Source organism: Acomys minous (assembly GCF_964271855.1).
Source record: "Acomys minous genome assembly, chromosome: 10".
Classification (NCBI taxonomy): Eukaryota; Metazoa; Chordata; class Mammalia; order Rodentia; family Muridae; genus Acomys; species Acomys minous.
In genome coordinates, this window is record NC_140491.1 from 42,266,504 (window position 1) to 42,293,820 (window position 27,317).

At 41.4% G+C, this 27,317-nt stretch overlaps 1 protein-coding gene across 2 annotated transcripts in view; it reads left to right on the forward strand.

The window, feature by feature from the left end:
• The window catches only part of GRB10 (growth factor receptor bound protein 10), a 117,771-nt gene that overhangs the window by 38,016 nt on the left and 52,438 nt on the right, over nt 1–27,317 (forward strand). For both annotated transcript variants that reach the window (XM_084798323.1, XM_084798324.1), the window contains exon 2: nt 19,855–19,933. Coding sequence is in view for 1 of the 2 variants with exons in the window: in XM_084798324.1 (XP_084654450.1) it covers nt 19,855–19,933 (79 nt within the window). In the remaining variant the exon portion in view is untranslated. The remainder of the gene's footprint in view (nt 1–19,854; nt 19,934–27,317) is intronic.

Genomic DNA, 27,317 nt, shown 5'->3' on the forward strand with positions numbered 1-27,317 from the left:
CTCTGCTTTAAATGTTTTTTCGTTTGTCTGTTCTCTATTTTCCTTTTGATGTTTAGAGTATTCATTTCTTTTTATCCTTTCATTAAGATTGAGAATGCAAATGCTCTGTTGTTTGTTCTGAATGTGATTATCTTAATAGATCATGCACATTGCTTAGTTCTCTTCATAAAGAATAGAATTTCCCAGCTTTTATGGAAAGTACAACATTTTTGTGGTAGTGATTTAAGACTTAAATTTCTTTTTAATTTTAATTTTTAAGTTAAATTGTATTACTTAAGCGGCCTGTCGACAATTATGCTATTTAAAGCTGAGTACGCTGGTGCAAGCCTGTAATCCTAGCACATTAGATATGGAGGCAGGAGAATCAAAAGCTAACCTCATCATCGGTGGCTCCATTGAAAATCTGAAGGCACCCTGGGCTACCAGAAACCATCCTGAAACAAACACAGCTAATAGACAGCAAATTTTCCTGAGTCCCCATTATTCTGCCATTCAAGGCATAGCAAGGAAAGTCGTACCAGCCTCTTCTGAGCCTGCCCCGAGGCAGGTATGAATATGTTCTCCTTTGTTTTTGTCAATGTTGTTGTTTTGTTTTTCATATAAGCAGCTGTTTTTGAATTGTTTTTAAGTTGGAACATAATGTTAGATAGCATTATGGTATTCAAACAGTTCCCCCTTGCTAGTTGTGCTTAAGCAAATGTAGGGTGTTTTCTAAAAGAGGAGATTAGAGAAAGGAAGAGGCAATCATAATGGCCACAGTGTTGGCTGGGACCATCATGGAGCAGTCTAAGGGTCCTGGGCAGGAGAGGAGAAATGGAGAAAAGACAGCCAAGTGCAGTAGATCTGCCATCCCTGTGTGCAAGATGTAGTCCGGCTATTCAAAGGCTAGCATTTGGGCTTCGGGATGTTGAAGGGAGAAACAAATATGACTATCACAAAGCAAACTCCGCCAGGCCCCCCGTTTGCAGACTGTAGGCTTGTACCCTCAACCATGCTTTAAAACCAAGCTTTTAAAATAGAAGAGAAAATGTCAGGGTTGATCACACAGATTTTTAATGTGCACTGAGCATATTGCCAAAGGTTATGTGATACCTGCCTTGAAAGACAACTGAGGTAAGTCTGTCTTGGTCACAGAGAGTCATTTATTCATCTATTTGCTTTCTTTGCATTTGGTTTGTCAACTTAACTAACAATAGGATGGGAGTGTACATATATAGATCAAGTCCATCATGAACAGGATTTTCAATTAGCTGTGATAGCTAGGGTTCAAATGTCACCTGTGCCCTGAAGTCTCCAGAGGGTAATGAGGAATGCTCTAGATACTTTTCAGGGAAAAAAAAAAGTGTTACTGGGTACAACATTATTCAAGCCCACGAAAATAATTTAATTAGTACAAATGGCCCTAAAATAGGGAAAAAAAAACCACCAAAAGAACAAAGGCATATTCAAGTTCATTTGTGGGATCCAGAAGTATAAATATTGACTTTTCAAAGAAAAATATTGACTTTAGTATCATCTAACTCTTGACTTGGTCTTAACTGTATTTCAAAGCTATAGTTTTAATAAAGAAGAATAAACTTTATAATGACGATTATTTAAGTATTTATGAGGTCACAACTCAGCCTAGATCAACAGACTCATACATTATAATGACAGTTTACAAAGAAAAAATTGACATTAATTGGACATATGAAATCAAGACAGATTTGTCAATAGGCCCTCAAATCAAGGAAGACAATGGACTCCAGTTATTTGCACACTTTTATAGTTATCCTACAGACGTTACTAAGAAAGCCTGGTGTCATTAAAGATAGTAATCAGTTGTAAATTTACTAGCTTATAAAACATTTCTTAAGTGTCTATGAACATGGTATGGTATTCTATATTATATATATACTTTTTTTTTCAGGGTCACAAGCAATAGCAACCACAATATTTTACATTTAAATCCGCAGTGTAGAAGGGATCCTCTTTGCCCACATCCTCACCAACACTTGATAGATCCTCCCCTGCCCCATCTCTGTGTGTGTGTGTGTAATTGGATTAAGGCCCAACCTAATGGCCTCATTTTTTCTTAGTCTTTGTTTTAAAAACTTTTCTTCAAATAAAGTTATGTTCTAAGATAGTAAAGAATAGGGCTTGTTAATTCAGCCTATAATAGAGTCTTGATGGGAGGGGTCAACATGCACAAGTGCTATTTTTATAGTTGAATGAACACCCTTAATATATGCAATATCAGATACTGTACACTGCAGGAGATTGTGCTGAATTTACAAGTCAGGTTTAATGTCCACTGAGATCTGTGAAATGTTAAGAGTTAGAAGTTAGCAGATCTGTTCTCTTCCTCACTCTTCCTGATAGCACACTCTGGTGACTACATAGCCATCTTCAGGCTCCATACTTGGTGGCAATGGTCTGTTTTCATTAGAAAAAAAAGCCAGCATTCTTTGAAGAAGCATTGTGTCCACACTCTTACTAATGACTAGTCACTAGTTACTCATGCTTTTGTGCTGCAAAAAAATCAAGTGACTTGTCATGGTTAGGCTTTGCTCCAGATTCCACAACACATTAAACTCACTTTAGCTGGCTGCCAGTTAACTTTCTGCTTTATCTGCCATTTCTGGCGCTAGCACATTACTAAGGGAACACTAGAGGCGAGTAGAGGCCTCATGGTGCAGGAAAACCTTGGCCTATCCTGCCTTTCCTCTACAAAGAATCACTGCATCTCTTTCTGACAGAGTTCTGTCGTAGCACAAATGTGTGCATTGATTCCTGAAATTAGGTATTCAGATGAAGTGGGTGTTATTTTACCTCCCCTCTTCAAAAAACTCCAAATGGCATGCTGGAATGCTGGCACATACTAGGGCATTCAGTTGGAGACATGAGTCTGCAAGGCAAGGGAGGAGAAATGGAAAAGGGACGCACTGGTTCCTTAAAAGGTGGCTTCTTGGCTCCGATGTTGGCTGCGCGTCTCAGATGGGTTCCTTTCCACAGCTTGGCTCTCCTCCTTCCCAGAGGCCTTAGGTAGACTTCTAGAGAAGAAGCTCGTCTGTGCTCTTTCCATTTCTTCAGCTTCTTTCCCTGAACTACCAGAAAGACTTTCTGTGCAGTGTCCTTCCACTTCCGAAACCAATTTTAGTTTCAACATTTGTTTTACTGTGAGGGGATAGATAAGTCTTGAGGGTTGGTCCTTGGCTCTTTAGGTCTGAGCAGGGACTCTTCATTTATGCCGATCACATCATTTGAAGTACTTGCGTCATCTCTCTTGGGCCTTCTTCCCTCCACCTAGTAGAGCCCTCAGTGTTGAACATATGAACTGGCCTTGATCAGATTTCTATGCCTCTTTGAATGTGACTTTCTTCTCCCTTAGTCTGTGAAGTCTTTTTAGCTACAGTGATAAAAATTTGCCTACAGTGTCATGGCTGCAGAGTAAAATCTTTGTCATTCTTTTTGCTCTCCAAGCGGAGCAAATCTGTAGAGAAAGTTGAAGATTAGGAATACCATTCATTCTAATTATTGAATCTGATGTAAAGCCAAAAGCAGTTACATGCCAGAAAAGATGAAAACTGTAGCCAACTGTGAAGGTTGGTGGCAACCTACGCGTCTGTTTAGCGGGTGAGCTCTTGTGCAGAAATCCAGTTCCCTCTGCCTCATACATACTGGTTTCCTTGTTCTTAAAGAGACTGTGGCTGATTGAAGCTCTGTGCTACATCCAAGGGTCACAGGCCTGATTATCATGTGGCCAGTTAGCTTTGGCTTGTTTAGGCTCATACAGCAGCCCTTCCACCCCTGCATGCTGTGTGGCCCTTCATTCCTTCTTCCCAAGAGAACACAACGAGGAACTCAGAGGACGACATCCCAAGGGAGAGGCTCTCTAAGTTATTTTACTAGTGTCATTGTCAGCTGGGTACAGGATAGACTTAGAGGGCCAAATAATGGCCCAGGGAAGGGTGAAGACACAAAGACTCTCTTACTTTTCAATCACCTCCCCCTGGCGTTTTCCATTTCCTGCTGGTACATACAGAAATGGCAGCAGCACAGACTCCAATCAATGCCTCACTTTGTAGACTTGCTGAGTGTTTGTCCTTGATGCTGCTGTGCCCAAGGCTGCTTCCCCCAGGAGCCAGGACACCAGGAAAGCACCAGTGCTGGCTATTCTCTGCTCTCCTCTGTCATACTTTAGGGACATGCTCAGTGCTGTTCAGTGGCTTTTGAAGGCACTGTCTACTCTTATAAAAATCCAACAGCAAGACTTGGCAGTATGTATTCAGTGTTCCTGGAAAATTAGATGACAGTTCCAGAATTTCTCAGAAAACAGGATGATTTACAGTGGGTTCCAGTCTTGAGCAATCTGCAATTACAGCAATTAGATAAATCTCCAGGGTTTTATAGAGAAAAAAAATTCTTCTTAAAATCTTCAACATACAAATAATTTTCTAATTCTAGCTGTGTTCACTAATAGCTGTGGCTTGGATCAGATATATAATTCAGTCAATGAGTCACTGATAGGTGAATTTTTTATACATACAGAAGCTTCAAAATTGTTGCATGCATCTAATGATCCTGCTTTCTGCTTGAGTGATGGAAGTAGTAAGTGAGTTGTAGGGTGGAGCAGTAACAGGCAGCAGGTGACTCCTTTCATATAAGAGGCCTAGACACTACCTTTAAGGTTCGGTACTGCTAGTTAGCTTATCTCAGTGAAATCAAACACCTTTCTTGCTCCTCTGACGATCGTTGTCATAGAGATCAGAGGAAATACATGGAAGCTACTCAGCCTAAAGATGACCACATAAGATTGAATTTTAACCTCTCAGATATTGAGTACCATCCATGTACTAAACACATTTTGGGGATCAGGTTGCCATCTTGGAGCTCATTAGACAAATAAGTAGGTTCTCAGTTCTACTGGAAGAGCTAGACACGGTGCAGGACCATCTGGCAGAGGGTGGGCTCTCTGGGCAGGGGAGGTCCGAGAGGCCTCCCGAGGAAGAAGATATGCCCAGTACACAAGTGAGCTGGCAAGGGGGTGCCCCAAGCATTTGAAGGGAGTATGATGAGCCGCAGAAGTATCAAGGCCCAGATATGATGGATGGGGTTGATGGTCAGAAGAGGAGTGTAGCGTTTACTCAACACAGAATGACAGTCTCTGGGAAATTCTATAAATACAAATAACTCATTGTTAGTAACTTTGAGATGTCAAGGGCTTTAAGCCTAGAAAGCCTCTCACTTCTCTTGCCAAATGGACTATTCCGTCAAGAACTCTGCCTGCCACACTGCCTTAGTTGTTTGGTAGAGCTTTCAAGGCTGATCATGGACTCCATGGTCACTGTCATCCATGTGGATATCACTTAGATGTCTAACCCCCAAACTGCTTAGTTCTTCTCCATACCTGGCTTCCCTTTAGCCTTGAAGAAGAGATTATATGCTCATGTTTTGTTCTGTTTTGTTTTGTTTTCTCAAGGCAGGGTCTCTCTGTGTAGCCCTGGCTTTCCTAGAACTAGCTCTGTAGACCAGGCTGGCCTTGAACTCTAGAAATCCACCTGCCTCTGCCTTCCAAGTGCTTGGATTAAAGGTGTGCCCGACCGCCTAGCCAGCCCTAACAGATGTCTTGACAGAAAAAAAAAAAAGCAATGGTCATCAAAAAATGAAAAGAGAAAGTAAAACCTACTTGGTCATAACCATTTGTACACTATTGAACAGTGCATTTGAAATAAAACAGAAATAAAAGCATGTAAATTTTATACTGTTACTAAGTTCACTTTATTACTGAATTTCAAAGGCAATATTTATTTTAGTTTAGTTTAATATTCTCTTCCATCACTGTTGTGGCTACTTATTATTTAGCCAGAGAGCAATTCCGTGGCTTTTCCTTTCTTCTCAGCATTGCATCCCCTTCATACCTGTGTTGACAGTTACTTACCTTATGGCTGAGGTCAAAGCATGCGGTGATTAGATGAAGCAGTGTGTATGTGATTGCTGAGACACTTGCCTTTATTGCATTCTTGTCTGATGTAGTTTTAGAGATCACACCAGATTATAATTCTGAACTCAATAACAGCAGTAATAGAAGTGCTTTTATGAGGCGAAACAGGTGAGTTCCTGCATGGATTAGCATCACTACTCAACTCAGTGACAGTAGACACCTTGTTCTGTTTACAGCCTCATAGTGAAAATTAGAGTCGTGCCAAAGGGCCACCTCAAATGAAAACCAGTCTTTAACTTTTTTTGAGAATGTTAATCACTATTGAGGCATGAGTTGATTACTGGGCTTTTAAAAAAAAAAAAAAGGAATTATCTTTAAAAAGTAAAAGAATGAAGGGGAAGAGCAGATGGCAGTACCAGGAAGAGGGAGGGAGCTGTGTGAGGGCTATAAAGTGAATGAATAAATAAATAAACAAACTTAAGAAAAAAGAGTGAAAGAGTGTACCATTTTAAGTAATTTTTAAATAATACCTATTTAAATAGGAGATTACAGCATTTTCAATCCTTTGAAATCATAGTGGAATAATCACTTAAAAATGGTGTTTAGTTTGGGGAACATTTCTCACTGATCTGACAGTGAGAACTGTCAGTTCTCTTAACTGGTTTTATTTATCAGTATTGAGTTAGTTGGTGCCTAGTTAACAGTATATGTGTTTATATTTTGGTAATGTATGGGATCAATTTCAGATGTGCATGGGTGTGGCTAACCAGTTCGTTTACTCAACATTTTAGCAGTGCAGTCGGTAGGCACATGGTAGCTGGATAGATGGGTCCATTTCTATCTACGTGGAGTTAGCTCCCAGCCCCAATAGTTCAGAACCTAATTGTGCATCAATGTGTGTTAGAATGTCCTCAGCAGTGTCCATGTGAAGACAAAGTAAGTAAAGTACATATTATCACGTATGTGTTGTGAGAATGCCAAAGCCGTGTGTCTTTCCTCTTGATGACTAAGTTTTCTTTCAAGCAGTACTGTGCCCTGGGGTTTGGCTTTGAACCTGTTGATTCCTTCTGAATAACTACAAGGAATATAATCCCTTTTTTAACCACCTGCTTTCTGTGTATTGTTTTTTTTCCTCATCCTAATCCTGTGACAGGTTCTCTGTATATGTTGTATAATATATTACTTTCTGAGACACTGCGGCCTGTACATGTTGTCAACATGTTGTTCCCAAGGTCAGGCAGCTTGAGGCAGGGTGGAATTCAGGCCAGTGGGCTGAGCCCAAAGCCCTGGCTTAGCTACTCTACTGTTCCATGTTCCATGTTCCATGACCCCAAGGCACTGAATGGGGAGAAAGCAGAACTGATTAATTTCTCCTTGATAGAATTGCACAAGCTAGAATACAAGGCCCATTATTTGACTACAGCTTATGGATTCCTGTACCCTACTTTACCCTCCTGCCTTCCTTCCCTCTTGTCATACTCTCTCCTAGAGTCTCCCTATAGCTGAGGCAGGCCTAGAACTCAGGATCCCTCTGGCCCTTCCTCAGCCTCTTAAATGCCAGGATTCCTTTGTGAGCTACCAGTCCTTGCCACACTTTAGTTTTCATCCTTTTCATCATAGATGTTAAACCAGCCCCTACTTTTTCTTTTCTTTTTTTTTTAATTTTCCATCCAGTGTACATTAAACTTCCGTAGTCACCTTTACAAATGGCCACGGGCCACTGTATATTCACCAAGTCTTGTCACCTCCCCAGCCCCTTCTAGAAACCAGATGGTTGCTTCAGTTCTGTGGTCTCAACATTTATAATGTTCCTATAAAGACCAAAGCATCTACTGGCAGGAGGTCATCCCTCCCCATGTGACTGGAGGCAGGTGGATAGCAGGCAGGCAGACAGACAACAGAGGAAGAGGTGAGCAGCAGGCAGGCAGGCCAGTAGGAGTTAGCTAGGTGGGCAGAGGAAAGCAGGTGTGATTTCTTGTGCAAATGTAGCTCCTTACACAGCTGCTCTCCCACCACAGACAGGTGTCATGGGTACTTAAGAGTTAGAGAGGCATCATATTCACCTGGATGAAACATGAGGTCTTCAGCCAATTGTTTCTTTGCACAGGGTCTTCATTCATTGACTTGCAGAGACAGCCTGTCCACTTATAGTTAGTAAAAACAGACTTGGCATACATTTACTCATGGTAGACTCTGCCCTTTTGGTAACACAGAGTAAATTTAAGTCCACATATATTGCTCTACCAAGTACCCTAGCTTCTTGACACAACCTTTCTTTGTTATGATTTTCTGGAACTCTTTTAAAGACAGAACCTCACTATGTAACCCTGACTGGCCTGGAACCCAAAGATCATTCTGCCTCTGCCTCCCAAGGGCTGAGAATAAAGGTGTGCACCCCAGCCCTGGCAAGAACATTTGTTGTTCTTCTCTGGGCAATGAGAGACTGATTAAAAAGTTTTCATAGCGGTTGCCCATTCTGGAAATATCAACATGCTTTTGGCAGAGCTTAGGGCTCAAGAAAGTGTCGGAATCATGGAGTAAGGGACGCTTGTTCCTAAGAGCCCCAATGAGTGAGGTGGCAACTGAGGCCCAGCCTTCTCTCAAAGGCATGGTGAGAAAGAAAGTTCCACGTTCCCTGTGGGTAGAGAGATGAAAATGTGGGCCATTGTTAACCAAAACACCATTGCTTCTCTATGACTTTTTTTCTTGTCTAGAAGTCAGTTTGGTGGTTTTAAGTTCAATAGGTTGGATTTGGGGGGGGGGGGGAGGTTGTATTTTTGTTTTATTTTTCCTTTTTATTTATTTAATTTTAATTTTTAATTTTTCCCTTTAATTATATAGTCTCTTAACAAAGCATTAGCAATCAAAAATTTAAATATATTTTATTAATTTATTCATATTACATCTCAATTGTTATCCCATCCCTTCTATCCTCCCATTCCTTTCTCTCTCCCATTTTCCCCTTACTCCCCTCCCCTATGACTGTGACTGAGGGGGACCTCCTCCCCCTGTATATGCTCATAGGGTATCAAGTCTCTTCTTGGTTGCCTGCTATCCTTCCTCTGAGTGCCACCAGGCCTCCCCATCCAGGGGACGTGGTCAAATATGGGGCACCAGAGTCCATGTGAAAGTCAGTCCCCACTCTCCACTCAACTGTGGAGAGTGTCCTGTCCATTGGCTAGATCTAGGTAGGGGTTCGAAGTTTACTGCACGTATTGTCCTTGGCTGGTGCTATAGTTTGAGTATGTTTGCAGGTTATAATTTATCTCATCTCTGTAGAACTTGCTGGAGAAAAACTAAATTTTGTATGGATGCTTTTTATTGCCAACATACCAGAAGTCTTTCCATTGGTCCTTGGGTCAGGCTCTTGATTATTTGAGGAGTACGTGTATTTTTCCGTCTCTGTGAAGATGGAATGTAGCCTTTTAGCCTGTGTCATGGTGAATGTCAGAGAATCTAGAGAAACAACTTAATCCTCTGGGATCTGTCTTTACCTCTGATGAGTAAAGAGGAATTAAAAATAACCTATTGAGGACGTGGACAGGAGTCCTGGCCAGGTCCTCCTTGTGCACGTACACCCTGAGCCTGCCTACAACCAGCCGGAGCTCTGCACTGTCCGGGGCCCCAGCCTAGGCATGTTCCCTGCTCAGGAAGGTGGGTAGTGGCTGGCTCTTGGCGATGGGCGGAGCTAGCTAGGCACAGAGGCCTGCAGTGATTTCTGTATTCCGAGAAAGTTTAAAATAGATTCCTGGTTGGGTACCTCTACTGTGCTGTAATTCTTCAAGTGTGGCAAGCAGTACACATGGCATCTGTGTTAATAGTTTGTGACACTGCAGTGAATTGGGGCATCCCTTCTTCTCTGGCACCTGGATGGAACAAGTGTTTATTTAGGTTTATTTTGACAATCCCACTGCCTGGGTACTGGTGCTGTAAAATAACCCTACTCATTCAGATGCAGAAGGTGGGGGGATGCCCAGATAATTACTCTCAGTGTTTTGGATAACCAGACAAAGAAAAATGATATGTTTTAAATAGCCAATAATTATATGTCAATTAACAAAAAAAAAAATTGTTGCAACTGTTTATCTAAAAATTATACATTTTAAGAGGGACTTTAAATTACTTCTTTTACTAAAGCAGACTAATTTAAACATAAGTTTATTTAATGTTCTATTTAAGTGTTTGGCCTTTAAGGTAGTAACTATTTCAGTTACATTTGTATGTTTCTATACCACAATCACCTGGGGCTTTTTAACTGCTTGTGTGAAACCCTTCATGTTTACTGTGCTTTTTCTCCTTCTGAACAAATAGAGCTTTTGCTGGGTTCCCTGTGTTGGTGTAGCAAGGCTTCTACACTACTCTTGCCTGGTTGGTTAGACTGTAGATGAGAAAGAGTCTAAAGGTGACTATGATTTCCAGCGTGGTAACCATTCGAAGGGTTGTTGATAGTAACATCCAGGATCATGTGGGTCAGTAGGTCTTCTAAAAAAGAAGTATGTCAAATCACATGCACCTTAGTCCCCACACTGGCCTGCCCTGTAAGTTTCTCTCCCTGTGTGACTTACCCTCATCCTGGTCACAAAGCTTTCCAACTTTGAAGAAACAGGGGCTCCATTTCCCACACTCTTCATATCCATCATTGCTTCCTTAGGAACTCAGTCATGTGAGCCATTGTATTTCACCTTGGAAATTGCCACCACAACCTGCGTCCTAGCGCTTGGTCTCTTGGGCTGGAAGTGTTTGAGCAGGCAGAGGCCTCATCCTCACCCCTCTACTGGGCTCCTCAAGAATGACAAAGGAGACAGGGTACCATGGAATTAAGATGAGGCCTCTTCTCTTCTCAACTGTTCCATCTTGAGCAGCTTAGGATCCTGTCAGCTGAAAACTTGCCCATGGGTTAGTGTCACTCTTCACAGGTCTCGGAATAAAGTCAGCAGATATGTAGCTTTGAAACCCTTTCTTGAGGCAGAAACCTTGAGTGGAGGAGGAAGACATTTCAAGTACAGCTGATAGCAGGTGAGGAAGACTGCCATTGGCATCCTGGAGTAGAGGCAGTTCATAATTTAGGGAGGAGAGTGGAAAAGGGAAAGGCTTTTGGTACTTAGCGACAACCCATATCTGAATAGTTTGAGTGAATACATGCACACACACACACACACACACACACACACACACACACACACACAATGTATGCACACACTCCTTCCACAGTCCTCCATCTTCTCTTGCAAGTGTCATTCCATTTGTTGACAGTATTAGAAGTACACAGCCTGGCAGCTGGGCTCCTGTAATGGAGGCCAGCTGGCTCTTCCTCCTTGCTGTCTGTTGAAGCTGGAGTGGCCCTATGAATAGCCAGGCTGTTGCCATTTATAACCGCTATTCAGGCATGGAAGAGTATGTACATGGCTTATTAAAAAGAACAGTGAAGGCCTCCATGTTTTCCCCCTTGGCCCCTTGCCCACTGCCACCTCTCCCCCAGCCCATATTAGGCTATGACAGAATAGAATGCCATCTCCTCCAGGATGGCCAGAGAAACTGCCTTGTGTTTTGGGACCGTACTGTTTATCCCTCATCTCACTGCCTTCCCAGAAAAACCTCTGAAATAGGCATAAGTGTTAGTGTTACTGTTTGTATACAAACGAAACTGGGGTTCCTAGGCTTTTCAGGATATACTGAGCCAGGACAAGTTGACATGAAGGTGTCAACTTCTAACTCTCTAGGTTGGTGTAGTTTGACAGTCGAACTCTTGAGAATGCTAATGAAGACAATGAAGGCAATCTCAGCTCCCTTCATTTTTATCAGATGGCAAGAAGGAGGGTGGACTCAGGCTTGGGGCTAGTCTCCACCGCTTTCCTCTAACGGACCACTGCAGCTTGAGAGTCTCATAGAGCTCAGGGGATCATTCACACCTTGCTAGGTTTTTGTTTTTAGACAGGATCCCACTATGTATTCCGGTATAGCTTTGAACTTGTGATCCCTCCTGAGCCTCTCCAGCTTAGGAATTGTAGGCATGCACTACCACACCCCAGCTCATGGTTCTAAGAATAGAGTTTCTTGGGAATAATTTTATGAAATAGGCAAGTCTAGTCTTAGAACTGAAAGGGAATTCACTGTTTTCCAGGTGAGGAAATGGCCCATAGAGTTAAGTGTTAGCTCACACATCACTTGGTTTGCCACACTGCTAATTTGTAAATGCTTATTTGTGCAACAATAAGATTTTTCCCCCATGTGAAGGATGCGGTGAACGTCTTATGTCTCACACTGAGGAGCCCAACCATCCTTCCTACTATGAAAGGCAGGCTCGCTTGACTTATAGAGAGAAGGCACTCTTTGACAAAAGCCCTGAGATTTGGTCTCTGTGATCCTTTATATATTAGCCTCACGTATATTCAAACACAAAAGAGATTTTATATCAGTTCCTTTCTGTTACTTTGATAATGTTCCCTGACAAAAACAGTTTATGAGAGAAAGGGTTATTTGGCTTACAGTTTAAAGGGCTACAGTCCTTCATGGCAGCAAGAGCAGGCGTCTGTCTGGAAGTCAGGAAGCAGAGAGAGGGGAGAAAATAGGAAGTGATACTAGTTTTTGAACCTCAAACCCTGCCTCCAATGACACACTTCCCCCATCAATGCTCCATTATTGTAAAGGTTTCATGACCTCCCTAATCAGATCCACGAGTAGAGAAACAAGTATTCAGACACAAGAGCCTAGAGGTAGGACTGGATGGTTCATATTCAAACCACAACAGATCTTAAGGAAGTATCACCTTGAGCCATCCTCACCTTGAACATTGGCATGCTCTGTCTCACACCTGCCTTCTAAAGAGTGATCAGACCTCGTCCAGGTAAGCTCTGGGCCAACCTCATCCTGCCTCTGGGTTCTTGGCCATGAGCCGCCATTTACCCTTGGCCCTCTGCCCTCTACAGGGACTTAGAGATGAGGAAGAGCCACTACCAAGGATTACATCACACTAAACCCTGAGGCCTTTTCCCAGTCAGCCAGGACAGTGAGAGCCCTTTCCAAGTTCTGAGATTATTGTTGAGCAAGTTCAAGGAAGGGGTGCATGCCTGCCTTCTGCTAAAGTAGGGGCTGAGTAGAGGCGTATCGTGTGCCTTCTGTATGTGGTACTCTACTCTGAAGGCAACATTGCCCAGTTTATTGTTCTAATTGTGTGTTTGGGGCTCTAACTTTAGTGTAGATGTTAAAAAGAGAGAACATACAAACCTTGGAACTGAAGAATCTAGGTTCATTTTTATGCAGTACCTTTGAGGTGATTCTTGGTTTAAACAAGGCAGTTGGAACACTGAGATGCTTAGGGAAGGTCCCTACAACTAGAAGACCAGAATGTCCAATGTTGTCTTTCCAAGACTGAACTCTGCACTTACTAACATGCCACATTTTCTTTTTGTTAAGTAGTGCCTTGTTCCTTTTTATCTGGGGTCTGTGAGTGTAATGTAACTGGGTGCTTCTTCAGTTCCAAAGGACTGAACCTGTATAAAACCTTTTAGCCTGCTTCAATGAGTGTCCTTGGAACTCATATGTAGTCATTTTTAGAGCCAGAGGAGAGGAAAGTGATAGGGGAAAATATTCAGAGACTAAAACCTGGAATTTCCCCCTTTTCCAAAATTTTAAGTCATAGGGCCAGAATCTCTTGAGGTCAGAATCAATTTTTCTTTTAAATTCAATTTAGAAATGCATTGTTTTCCACTTATATTAATGCCTGAATTTGTGCCTTGACTAATAGTCTTGTATATTTTAAAGACTTTAGTTATTGGATATTTAAGGGATGTGAGTAAAGGTTACACAGGAACTTCCAGAGTCCTGCCTAAAGTTGCTGTAGCGCTCACAGTAGGTTAACGTGACAGTTCTAACAAATTAGCCTCATGAAATTAAGGGGGGGACGTTCTGGTGTCCCTTCGGTTGTCTTTTCACAAGGGAAGTCCTTTGTTAAAAGTTGAGGATGCAGGAGGTGGTGTTAATGTAGAGAGAAAGAATAGCAATGGTGGATTGAAGGTGATTAAACTAGTAGAGAAGTGGCAATGGAGTTCACTGGAAGTAATGGTGAAAGCTGTGGAGGTAGAAGGCAGGAAGTAGAAGTAGTGACAGAAGTGGAGGGAGTGATGGAAGAGAAATGGTGTAGAAATAGTAGAAGTAAAAGCTAGGGAAGAAATGGAGGTGGAGGAAGCGAGTGAAAGAATGATCAAGGTGGTGGAAGTGGAGGAGATTGGAAGAGGAAAGGTCGTTCAGGTAGTAAGAGGAGTGATGATGGAGGGGAGGTGATGGTCAGGGTGGGTGTAGTAGAGCGGGTGCAGGAAGATGTGGAGTAAAGTGGTGATGGGGATTTTGTAGAAGAGGCGATGATGAAGATGGTAGTGCTGCAATGGTTGTAGTGAAAGCAGCAGCCGGCATTTGCTTTGAGGAGCTTTTATGGCCACAATCACACTAAATCTTCACAACCGCCCTTGAGATTGTGGAGTCTTCCCCAAGGTCATGTAGCTGCTTGTCTGCAGAAATTCTAGAACCAATGCCCTTCACCTTAAGGCCAGGCTACCTCCTTGATGTGGGAATACCGGATCTAAAACCGGGAATAAAACTGACTTGGCAAAGACATTTTATTTTGGGAAAACCATTTGTCAAGATTGACAGGCTCTGGACACAAGGTTTCTTTGGAGGGTGATGGAAATATTCTAAAATTAGAACATGGTGAAGGTTGTACGCTCTGTCTTGATACCAGCACTCGCTGGATCGTACACGTACAACAGAGAAAATGTATGCTATGTAACATCCCAGTGTAGGTGTTTTAAAATATGACACATTGACAAACTCTATCATGGAGAACTGAATCTGATGTCTGTGTATCTAACATAGCCAAACAGGTGCAAAGTTAAGCAATTGAAATTGCTTTTGCTGATGCTGTCAAAAATAGCCTCCTTTGGAGGTAGTTATGTTGAAGAAATGCCAAATGTGGAGTAGTAGGAGTCTTCTATGCATTTTAAGAAGTTGTAGTAGTTAGGTTAATAGAAAGATTTAAGTGAAAACTTGAGCATATACATGTGCATATACACATGCACACACACATCACATACAGTCATACATGTACACATATATGTATATATGAGACATTTTTTGAAGTCCATCTAGAAATAGTTCAAACATTTTGATGTTAGGCTCAGGATATATATATATATATGAGAATTATGAGTAGAAAGTGTAATTGACACCATTATAGATAAATGGTATTGTCCTCGCCCCTTGATGGAGACGGCTGACATGCTGAGCTTTGCTTCTCTCTGTCGGGCTCTTGGAAACTATTCTTACATGGGCCTTATGGCGGGTTGACATAAGTCTTTGCTCTCCCTTCCTTTGCCTTTACATGGACATAAAACGTGTGGCATCTAAACAGGCAAGGCCATGTGGACTGAATGCATGGCTCCAGTTCACTTATGGTAAGTGTTCTAGCCGTTGAGGCAACTTACTTTGTACATCCTACCAGAAGAGAAATAAGAGTTCCAGGACCGCAGCTTTCACCAAGTTGACTGATGCTTTAGGGAAGACAGTTACAGTAACATCTTCTGCTGTCAAGAACAGATGGGCTTACACCCATGGATTATGTATGCACTGGACACCTGGACAAAGTCCCTTTGTCACCCCCACCACACACCGCGCGCCCTTATGCTGGCGGGCTGCAAAACAGTATGTTTTCCAGAAAAAAAAGTTGGAAATGGTAGGTTTGTATATTTTGGTACAAGCTTCCCAGGGTTCGTGTAAACTCTCCAAGCTAGTGGTCCCATAGCAGTATTTCCACTAGTGACACTACTCATTCACAAACCGTTTCAGATGAGACGTTTTAACATTTCAAGCAAACCTTAAAGCAAAGTCATGCCATGGGTACATTTTGAGAAATGTATTCTTAGGAATTTCATCATTGTACAAACATCATAGGAGGATAAGCTATGCAAAGCTAACCCATTGAAGTCCATGCATACCTGGGTCGTACGGCATAGCCGCTGTCAGACATACAGCCTGTGCTGAATAAAGCTATGTGCTCTGTGATTTTTTTCTAAACCTGTATTAAACCTTTCCTGGCTCAGAAATTTGCTTGGAAGAAAATGACTGAGATGTTCATGTAAAAGAAGTGAGAAAGGAAATACTCTGTTGATGATAAAAACCTGTTGGCAGGCTGTGTGAGTGGAAAATGCAGGGTGTTAGCCCAAGAGCACACAGATGTGTGGAATTGATGAGTAGGGAGCTGAGAAGGAGGTGTGTCTGTGTGTGTCTGAGAGAGAGAGAGAGAGAGAGAGAGAGAGAGAGAGAGAGAGAGAGAGAGAGAGAGAGAGAGAATAACAACCTACAACAGGCAGAAGGAAGGATGATTGGGTGACAATAATGCTCTAGTTTGCAAGTTACTTGTTTATCTAAGATTCATGTTAAGGATTTAACTCTACTGGGTGGCACTGTTGAGAGGTGATGGAACCTTCAAGATGTCAGGCCTAGGGAGAAATGTAAATCTTGACCATGGAGTGAGAAAATCACCATGGACTCCCTATCATTGCCACCTGGAATTCATCTAGGTTCCCAGAAGCAATATGGCCTACCAGTTGGACTGAACCTTTAAAACTGAGTCAAATTGAACCTTTGTTCATAATTAAGTTTGTTATCCCAAGTGTTTGTTATGTGAGAGAAAATGGACTAATACAAATTGGTTAGGTGGCCAGGTGTGGTGGCGCACGCCTTTAATCCCAGCACTTGGGAGGCAGAGGCAGGCGGATCTCTGAATTCAAAGCCATCCTTGTCTACAAAGTGAGTCCAGGACAGCCAGGGATATACACACACAGAAACCCTGTCTCAAAAAAACCAAAACCAACCAAACAAACAAACAAAAAATAGGTTTGATGAAATCTCTCTCTTCCTACAGGTCAGATATCTGAAAAAGTAGTACATTAAGATAGAAAGAAAATTAAAATAAAATTCAAGTGGATTTAATTTTTTTTTCTCAATAGAAGGAAAAAACAAGATTTGGAGAGGAAGGGGCGGTGGGGGAACGGACATTCCTTTAACCCTTAGATGGCATAGATTTCAAGCTATTGTGTCTCAAAAAAAAAAAAACTTACTTATTAGTCAGCTTTCTGTTACTATAACAAAATTTCTGAGATAGTCAACTTAAAAAGAAGAATGGTTTATTGTGACGCACAGTTTCAGAGGTTTCACTTCATGGTCAGTTGCCCCTATTGCTTTGGGCCTGTGGCAACACAGCACTTCATGGCAGAAGCACATGAGAGAGGGAGCCAGGGTAGCAAAACCACATTCAAAGGCCCATGTGAATGGCCTAATCATTCCACCAGGCCCTGCCCCTCTAAAGGACGCATCGCCTCCACTTTAACACATGGGCCTTTGGAGGCATTCTACATGCATAGTAGATTTAAATATTTTTAGAAGCCTATATGCTCATCAGCAAGACATTGGTCAAATAAATTACATAGATATCTATGAAGAGATTCATCCAGCAGCAAATTACATACACTGATAAAAAAATTTTCAAGGACTAGTATCATTTGCCTTTGATCCCAAATATTTAGACATTCTCTGTAATTAATGCAGATATTTTATCTATACACACATAATCAGTTATGTTTCTTCTTTTATCTTTAAGAATGTCTGGAATACAGATAGCGTAAATCCTCTGGTATGTGTTTAAAATGAGGTTTGTTTTAACTTTTTTCTTCATATTTTAACAAGTTATAAAGAAACAGAAAGAAATTCAATTCCTTTTAGGGGAAGGAGGGGAACACCAGGACTTAGGATTTTGTGTTGATTTTTGTGGGTCTTTCTTCTGAAAGGTGTGCAAACAACTTGCATTTCTTTGAAGTATGTGTGGGTCCTGTGGATGAGCTGGCCTCTGGTGTCACCATCTCTACCCTGGGGTGCCGCTCCTACGTCCCCCTCCCCATTGACAATGCTCCAAAGCCCAGTGTGGCTCATACGCTAGTGTCTAGAGCCTCATTGCACACAGTGTCATTCCCAGATTCCATTTTACATGCTTTTCAGAAGGCTATAGGCGGAAAAGATGCCTACCAAGACACAGTCAAACAATGAAGTGGGGTCACAAACCAATGCTCTACCAGTCTGACACCTTTGTGAAACCAGTGTACTCTTTCGAGGTCTTTTATGTGATTGGGTGGGAAGGACTGAGTGAGAGGTACTTAGCAAGGTTGCCCATGTGCTACTGTATGGACATCCCCAGTGCACTGGGCATGGTGATTGACCTTTTTGTGCCACCCATGGCCCCTCTGTGAAACTGCATCCCAACCTGGAAAAGTAAGAACTCAAGCATACAATGCTTACTTTTGAGATATGCTCCTGAATTTTGCTCAGTACATTAAATAGAGCAGCAAACTTACTATTTAAGGCATGATTTCAGCTCCATTTCAACCAAGAAATAACATGTAAGCAAAGACCAAAGAGTAACTTATAGAAATTTAAGAAAATCAGGCCAGTATGACTTCTTTTTTTTTAATCACCTTTTCTATCCATAGTGTTGGAGTTGCTACTGTCCTATAAGCAACTTATTACCTGTGGTCAACTCCCAAGAAACCCAACAGTCCTTGCAGTAGTCCATTTTCTGATCTGACTCACAAGTTAATGGCAACTGGATAAATTATAATTTATAAATTGTAGTGAGTTATAGGATCACATACTGAATGAAGCATTTTTTTCCTAATAATTTCAGTTTAGTTGGTTGAATCCATGGGTGTATGGAAAGCCAACTATATATTCTGAAATATCCTTGATACTAACAGTGTAAGATTCTCATGCTATGACAGCCTGGCATGCTGGGAGCAATCAGTCAGTACAAAGTTGCTGTTAATCCATTGTAGATGATCCTTCCCTAATCTATGATTGTTCTGCTTAGTACATTTTGACATTATGATTGTGTAAAAACAATATGTGTTCAGCACAGAAATTTTGAAGTTTAAACTTGGGTTATTTCCTGGGCTAATGCTGTATACCGTGTCTGCTATGCTGGGTAGGGGATATGAGCCACCATTCCTGTTGAGCCTCGTGGTTCAAGAGAAACCAAAGTACTCTGTAGTGTGCCATGTCTCAAGTACAGTGTGGAGATGGTTGGATATGTTCAGTGCACTTTTCACCTCAGCTATTGTGCATTTCTAATGACTTTGTTGGTATAGGATCCCACTGTAAGCGAAAGAGAATCTGCGCTCTGCTTGTAACTATATATTAATAAGTAGACATAAATGAACATTCTGTGCTTTTGGCACAGTTCAAAATCTTTCTACTTACAAAAGTAGTACATGTGTTTCCAAAATGTTCACAGATTTTACAGATTTATAAGAAGTTGTTGGCATCTAACTACCAAGAGTAATCACTGCTCTTTTTTGTAAGCATACAGATATAAAGTGGCGTATTTCGGCGTATTTTAACATTTAATGTATTTTAACGTTTCTTTCACTATGAAGATGATTTTCTAGAATTTTGTATCTGCTGTTTTAATTTTCGCCTAAAGCTTTGTCCTCACTCGCCGTGGCACTGAGCTCCTCATCCTTTGCAAGGAGCTCTTTCTGACCCAGGATGTCCAGGGTTGGTTACTAGGTGCTCTAGAAAGTACTGTGTGTTCCTCAAAGTGTTGGTTATTGACACTCCTTGCCTGAGCTGAAATGTCGACCGATGGTTATCTTTTTTAATTACTATTCGTGGAAATCTAAAACAAAAATGAGAGGAGCAACTTCAAACTCCTTTGACAATAGGTTACAGTTTTCTGTGATTGGTTTCCCTTCCACAGCAAATTTTCAACTGTCACTTAAAACTATAAAAACTAATAAATAAATTGAAAGGAAAGAAGGAACTGAGCAAGAGAGGTGGTAGATGCAGTGCCTCTTTTCAATCTGTTTTGTTTTGTTTTTGTTTTTCCCTAGGACAAAGTGGGGCAGTCATCGTCTAAACCCCAAAACCTAGCAAGGACTGGGTTTTCATCGCAATCAAGAAGCCAACCAGGTAGGAACTGACTCTTGACTTGTAACTGCTTGAGAATGTCATTGTGGTCCTTTGTGTCTACACATGAGTTTCCAAGATCCCCGGTAGACAGAAAAAATGTGAAGATGACTGGGTCTTTAGTATAAAATTTACTAAAACCTAGAACCTACACCCACCCTCCCATGCACTGTACATCACTGTCAGAATGCTTACCCTTCCTGGCACTGTATGACACTATTGGGACACTTGTCATGCTGTGTTCTTTAGGGGAGCAATGACACAGAAAAGGATCTGCATATGTTTAATACAGGTGAAATTTTCCCCAGTATTTTTGAGTTATGCTTGATTGAACCTATAAATGTGAATCCTGGGGATACAGAAACCCAACTGTATTTTCTAAAATGTTCTTAGCATTAATAAAGCAAAAACTTAGCATCTTCTTTTTCTCTTAAGGCCAATAAGATGTAACATAACACAGAATTACATATTTCTTTTCAATGAGCAAACTTCAGTGGGTCAAAGGTTAAATTCTTTTCTGTGTGAGTTACCTGGGATTCATCTCTCGCTGGATTCTAATAGAGGCAACTGGCCATTGCCTGTTGAGACCCCTCTGCAAGAGATCCCCTTTTTACTCCATAAGGGTCCTTCCACCCTGGGAACTGCTGGATTCTTTGTTGAGTAACTTCTCAGCAGGACCCTTTGCATTTAGGCATCTTTGTATTTTTTTCAGTTATGCTAGTTTTGCATGTACACACTCTAGGCATATCTCTTCCTCCCTTTTCTTGTTCCTTCTTACTGTTAAATTTCTGAGAGGGCCACTGTGGGGGCGGAGGGAGGAAATGTCTATAAATGAATATGAAAGTAATTTGAAAAATTAGATCTAATGATCAAGAATGAAGATGCTGATCCTGACATGAAACTGGAGAAACACACATTGTTGGCCCATTGTTGGGCTACTACTGGTAAGTCTAAGTTCAAGACATCATGGTTTTCAGCTGGTAAGACTTAAAGTATTATCGTGTTTTTTTAATTGTTTAATGAAAAAGAGGATGACATTTAGCAAAAAATAAACACTGGGGTGTACCAGGGGCTCAAATAAGTGTTTTCTCAAGCATTAGACAACTCATATAAGAGCCAGGATTGTCTATGACAAGCTCAGGTTCACACTTCAGAAAAATTTCAAATGATAATACAAATATGATATATCTGATATAAGATAACATAAAGATAATATAAACAAAAATGTACCTGTTTGTTAGGACTGGTTTGAATTTCAACACAGTACACCATACCATGCTGCTGACAAACGATCTCATTGAAGTTGAGCTGTTCCAGGTCTTTGTGTTAATATTCACATAGAAATCTATGCTTAGCCCTATTATCAAAAAATTCATAATCAAACTGAAAGAATCTCCTATCCTTTGTTTTACATTCTGCTCTCAACCACTCCATAGACCGTGGGTAGAGTTGGCTTCCTGAGAGCTCTAAATGCTTCTCTTATGGAGAGCGTAGCAGCCAGTGGAAGCTGCGATGCTGACGTTTCCCAGCCCCTGAAACAGGGCTTAAAGGGAAAAGGATCACGTTTTCATGTTGAATTCACCTGCTTATTGCTCTCAGAGAAGTTTAACCTTAAGCACACCTCTAGCATTGGCTAGGTTAGTCCTCCTCTTCACATAGCAAGACACTTCCTTCAACAGTACCTAGGAAGTTTTGCAGACAAATATTACAAAATTTTGAAGGAACAAATAATGTCTGTCTATGCAGACAGAATTCTTTACTATAGCGAGAAGTTGTGGCAGAAAGGAAATGCCTGCAACCACAACTGGCCATGAGAGAGGATGAACTCCACTGCACATTCTATCCTGTAGTCAAGTTGAGGCCAATTAAATAGCCCAAAGTGAAAACAAACACAAAGAAATGAAAGAAAACCTTTCCTTTATTTGAACAATAAGATTAAACCAGAAGTGAGGATCTTCATGCTTTCAGACTAAGACAGAATTCTTTACTAAGACATCTCATAACCCTACAGAAAAATGGTAAGTTTACATATAAACATGTATTTCTGTGCAAATAAACCAAATAACATGAAATACTAAATGATACTTTAGCTGGGAGGTGAGGGGGTGAGCAATGCATGTAACATGCATAGTATTATTGTCTTCAGTTTTGTTTTGGTTTTTAAAAGCTATAATTCTTGTAAATAAAAAAGGCAATATTGAATAGAAAAGGTAGCAAAGAGTCTGCAGAGGCAGCTTGCAGGAGCGTGCTGTCTTCCTTCTAATTCTGGACACTCATTTCACATGAAAACTAAGGAAACCAACTGAGTGGAAATCAAGGAAGCCGATGCTCTGAGGGAGGTTTCGGGGAACACAAGGGCACAGTCCCTCTTTCAAGTGTGTCCAAGTGCAATGTTCATCTTCCCTCTTGGCACAGCACACACACAGCGCTTGGGAGTCTGTGGTGAGCAGGCCTGGGGTGTGCAGCTCTCTGGCACTGCAGTACAAAGGCCATTCCCTTCCTGGGAGAGAGAGTGGATCAGTTTGCCTCCAGGCAAGCATGGAGCCCCACAGGAACCCTCAGGGTGCCTTCCTCAAACCACCATCTTCTCCTTCCATCCCACACCCAGAACCAAGTCCAGCGTATGAGGTTCTTGGAATCCTTGGCTGAGCAGGACCAAGACACCATGCTGTTCCTTCATGTCTCCTTAATTTCTGATACAAACTTCAGGGTCGCAAATATGTGGGGCCCAAAGTTCCTAGTTCCTTAGAAGGCAGCTAATGTATAGAATAAAAGATTAGCTGTGCCTTTCCTTGACCTCTTACTTCTCTCTGGCAAAGAGGATTTGTCGTTCCTGTTTGATTATCTCATTCCTAACATAAGCTGCTTATTTTTATGTAGCAGTTGCTAAAAACACTCCATGTATTTCTTAGCAGCACCAACGGAAAGGGCCACACTTTCCTTTCAGTTCGTTTTCTAATACTTAAAAAAAAAATTATTTATATATAAAAAAAACAATTTCTAAGAACTACTTCTTCGGTGTGGAAAAAATATATAAAACTAAATTTATCGTTCTAACCATCTTAAATGTATAATTTGATAGTGTTCATTTTATTCACAGTACAATCATCATCATTATCTTAATTTCTAAAACTTCCTTAGCACTCCAACAGAAACCCTGAGCCAGTTAAGCAGCATGTCCATGTGCTGTCTTTCTGAATTTCAAGGGTTGACTCTGTTAGCTTATATTATCGCCTCACATCTTTTATTACTAAATAATATTCTGCTATGTTGACTCCCATTTGCCTCTGAATAGACATTTATTTGGTTTGCTTCCACCTTTAGCTCTTGTGACCATTAGCATGTGAGTGTCTCAACTCTCTAGATTTCAAGTCGTGTGGGCATATACCTAACAGTGGAATTACTGGAATTTTCCTCACTTCTATCCTAATGCTTAACACCTTAGTTAGAGTCAGGATGTTAAAAAAGTGGGCAAATCGTCTCTAGTTCTCTTCCCACAATATCTGTTGTGTCTACATTTCTTCTGCATTATGGAAAATAAAACAGTTCTTGCCATACTAGATAGTGATAATTTGTATGTCATGATGATTGTTGTCCGTTGTATCAGATAGCATGAGGAGATATAAACTGTTGGCTTTGACATTATTTCTTGGCTCTGCCTTCTACTTGTGTGTTTATGTGACTTCTCTGTTCTTAAAAATAGGTTCTAGAAACTAGTGTGAACTTGTGATTCATGTTTTAGTTCATCAAATCCACCTCACCATCCTATGAGGTAGAATTGTTACTAGGGCCATATTTATGGAAGGAAATAGGCCAGAGGTAGGAGCAGTATCCAGATCCCACTCTTTATGAGTGCCAGAGTAAGACTTGAACCCAGGCTGGTGGGCTCCAAACTCTGAGTCTTTTGTCCTACTATTCTTTCTGGCCTCTGGGTTGGATCTTGATCTCCATCTGAGTCTACCACTGTTTTCCTTCAGTTGTGATTTTTGGGTTATTTCTGTGGCTCACACTGAGATGTTGACCATAGGCTTGGGAGCAGGTGAAAAGATACCCATGCCTGTTGTCACCTCTATACAGTGAACACTGGCTTCCCATTCATTGTGCTTCTTCCCTCCTTCCCACTTTGAAGATCATTTATCTTCATAAGGAAGATGGAAACAAAAAGGCATTGAGGAGCTTGCATTCTCTGTCTTTGGCTAGTGTCAAGCAAGCAGCCGACCTCTTCCTCCTGGTCCTTATTTGGAGCAGAACTGAAAAAGCCATTGTCATCCTTTGCCATTTTTCAAGTCTCAGCTATTCTAGGCCTTGCTTTGCTGATGCTCTGCCAGTTCACGCCACTCTTTTGTCTGGTCCCTTTGAGCAGCTAATTGGGCTCCATTAATGTTTCATGTCTCCTTTAGCTGTCAGGATACTAGAAGTTCAGTAGAGGGCTTTAGCCCAGCAACTCTTTCTGTTCCCCTGGTAGGTTTACTTTCCATTCTACTTGCTTGCTGGACAGTTCTTCTGTAGCTCTTATTCCCTCGTCCCTCGTCTTCCTTCATTATACAAGTTCGTTGCTTCCCAAGACCATGAGAAGCGTGGGGAGGGGGACTGTTCTGAGGGGATGCAGCAGTGAGCCTCACACTATTCTAACTTATCAATCATATAATATAGACCATTTTGTCCAGTAAAGTCCCTTTCAAATGGAGCAGGGAACAATTTAGGAATGAATAATTGTTCCATTTAATTATGACCAATGATGAAAGAATGTCTTCAAATTTATCCTAGGTAGAAAATAAGATCATGTACCCAATATTATTTTCCATTACATTATTCTCAGATCTTAACAAGAGCAAGAGAGAAACCCAAAACTACACCTGACCAGCACTGATACCTTCTCTCTGTTCAAGTATGGAGGATAATTTGAAGATGGGTTGTTTTTCCTATAAAAATTGTACCTGAAAGTTAGGACTTAGGTAGAGGTTTTCAGAACAAGTAAAAAGCCTTCTGCAGTTCAGTATTAGTGTCTTCAGAAACACTCCAGGAGGACCTCAACACTACTTCTGTTGGCATGGCTTCTGTTTTCTCAACTGTGAACCCTTCCTCTAAGATATTGATGCATGCTGGTCTGCATTGAGTCCCTACAGAGAAGACTTTAGTGGAGCTAAGCACTGTTTGCAGATACCACTGATCAATCAGTATTAGAGCCTAACATCTGCCGATTACCTCATTCATTTTCTACTTAGAATGTGCATGACTGGTCGCTCATACCTCTTTGACTCTAGACTCAATTTTGATTTTTGACTCTGCAAGTCTTTGATATAAGAATTCTACAAGATGAGTTAGCACACAGGTCCTTAACTCATATTTTTTTTGGGGGGGGCTATATTTTTAAGAGTATACTTTAATGTCAAACAACTGAAACTTGGTTGCATAACTCAGTTTCTTCTGAGGTAGCTTGTGTAGTGCATGAGGGCTCTCTGCTTCCTGGGTACTAATGGAAGTACAGCTTGAACAGTTGACATTTGTTTACTTGGTGATCTACACTGTGGTACTTTTCTAAGGAAGGGAAAAGGAGATGTAGCTAATCACAGAGTTCAACAACTCTAGATGCTTGACTTCCTCAAAGACTCCATCTTCATTAATGGAGAGTTCACTGACTATTTACTCAACTACCATTTAGTACCTACTGTGTGCCTGAGATCTGATGTTAGGTGATGAGGCAAAAATGAAAGAACTTGGTTTTAGCCTTCTAAAATTTCAAGTTTAGTGACAAAGGGAGACAGATAAGTAGAAACTTGAAATCCAAGTAGGGTGAGAAAGGAGCAAAATTAACATGTAAGGAGGTAATGTGTCCAACTTTTGACTACAGTTGGTATATTAGTTACTTTTTGTTATAAAATAACATAACCCAAAAGCTGATTACAGACCACTTTATTTTGGCTTATGGTTCCAGAAGGGAGTCCATAATATAGATCAGTCAGCCAGAGCAGGAAGCTGACTGATCAAATTTCCATGAAAACACAGGAAGCAGAAAGATCATATTTCAACCACATAGAGGAGGCAAAGAGCTAGTTTGAAGTGGGGTGAAGCTATAAACCCTCAAAGCCCACCTCTAGTGAAGAAATTCCTCCATTAAGGCTGCACCTCCCACCCCTAAAGGTTCTACATCCTCCCCAGTGCAGCCATCTGGGGACCAAGTATTCAAATACTTGAGCCTGTGGGCAACATTTTCCATTCAGAGAACCATAGGTTATTCATTGGTCACCATTGGGGTAAATGAGTGACTCAGCCTAGTTTCTCTACCATATATATTTGGCTGCTTGGCTGGTTTTGGTAGGAATATTAGAAATAGCTAAAAAAAAAAAATAGCCTGACCTGTAACATGTACCACATAGGGCAAGGTGCCTTGAAGGTACTGAGAAAATGACAACTTATTTTTGTTCTTATCATTACCAACTGCAACCTTTCAGAGAAGAGCAGAAATAGAAAGGTAACATGTTTTCCCTATCTGCATCTAGCCTATGAGGTCTGCATGGACCTTGCTCTATCAGGACACAACGTCTGTAATACTCTGACACTGAGGGAGATGAGCCCTTGCTCCTGAGTCATTATTCAAGAAGATGCTGTTCAGTCTCATGTATTTACTCTGCATCATATAAAAAACTATTATGAAAGTAACAAGTATTCACTTAGTAACTATCATAATCCCTTCAGACTGCTCTAGCCCAGTTACACAGCTTGGGTAGCATATTTAAAAAAAAAAAAAAAAAAACAGAAATTCATTGCACTCACCTCTACGGACTGGAAGGCCAAGATGGAGGCCTCTGTAGAGGTGACATCTCTCCCTTATTGTTGCATTCTAGCTGTGTTTCCAGTGCGTAGGAGGGGAAAATGTGCCTAATCCTATTTCTAACATTTAGCCCTCCTGACCTAATCACTCACCAGAGGCCCCACCCACCAACACCATGGAAGTTGGCCCCAGTACCTGGCATTTCAAGACATGCAAATATTCAGACCTTAGCAGGAACTCAGTTCTACTGCTCCTTGAGCTCAGCTCTAGAGACTGGGGTTCGTACACCCAGAACTCCAAGGACATGTTTTCACCCACAGAACCCCAAGTAATCCCATGTGGTAGGCACATTAGGAGATGACTCTAGATGTTTCTATTCCACCCAGCCCTGGTCTGAGCCTGCTGAGCTGGCAAAGCTGCCGTCTAGTTGCTGTCTCAGAAGCCAGCTTCTGTCTCCCGGGCTCTTTGATTCTGGGTTCTCCTGGGATGGTTTTCTGCCTCTGATGCCTTAACAGCTGAGGTCCTTCTGAGAGCTGAGTGCCCTTTCTACGACTGCCTTGCCTGTAAACAGAGGCGGCGTCAACTTCTGTCTCTTAAGCACTAAGCAGGCCCATG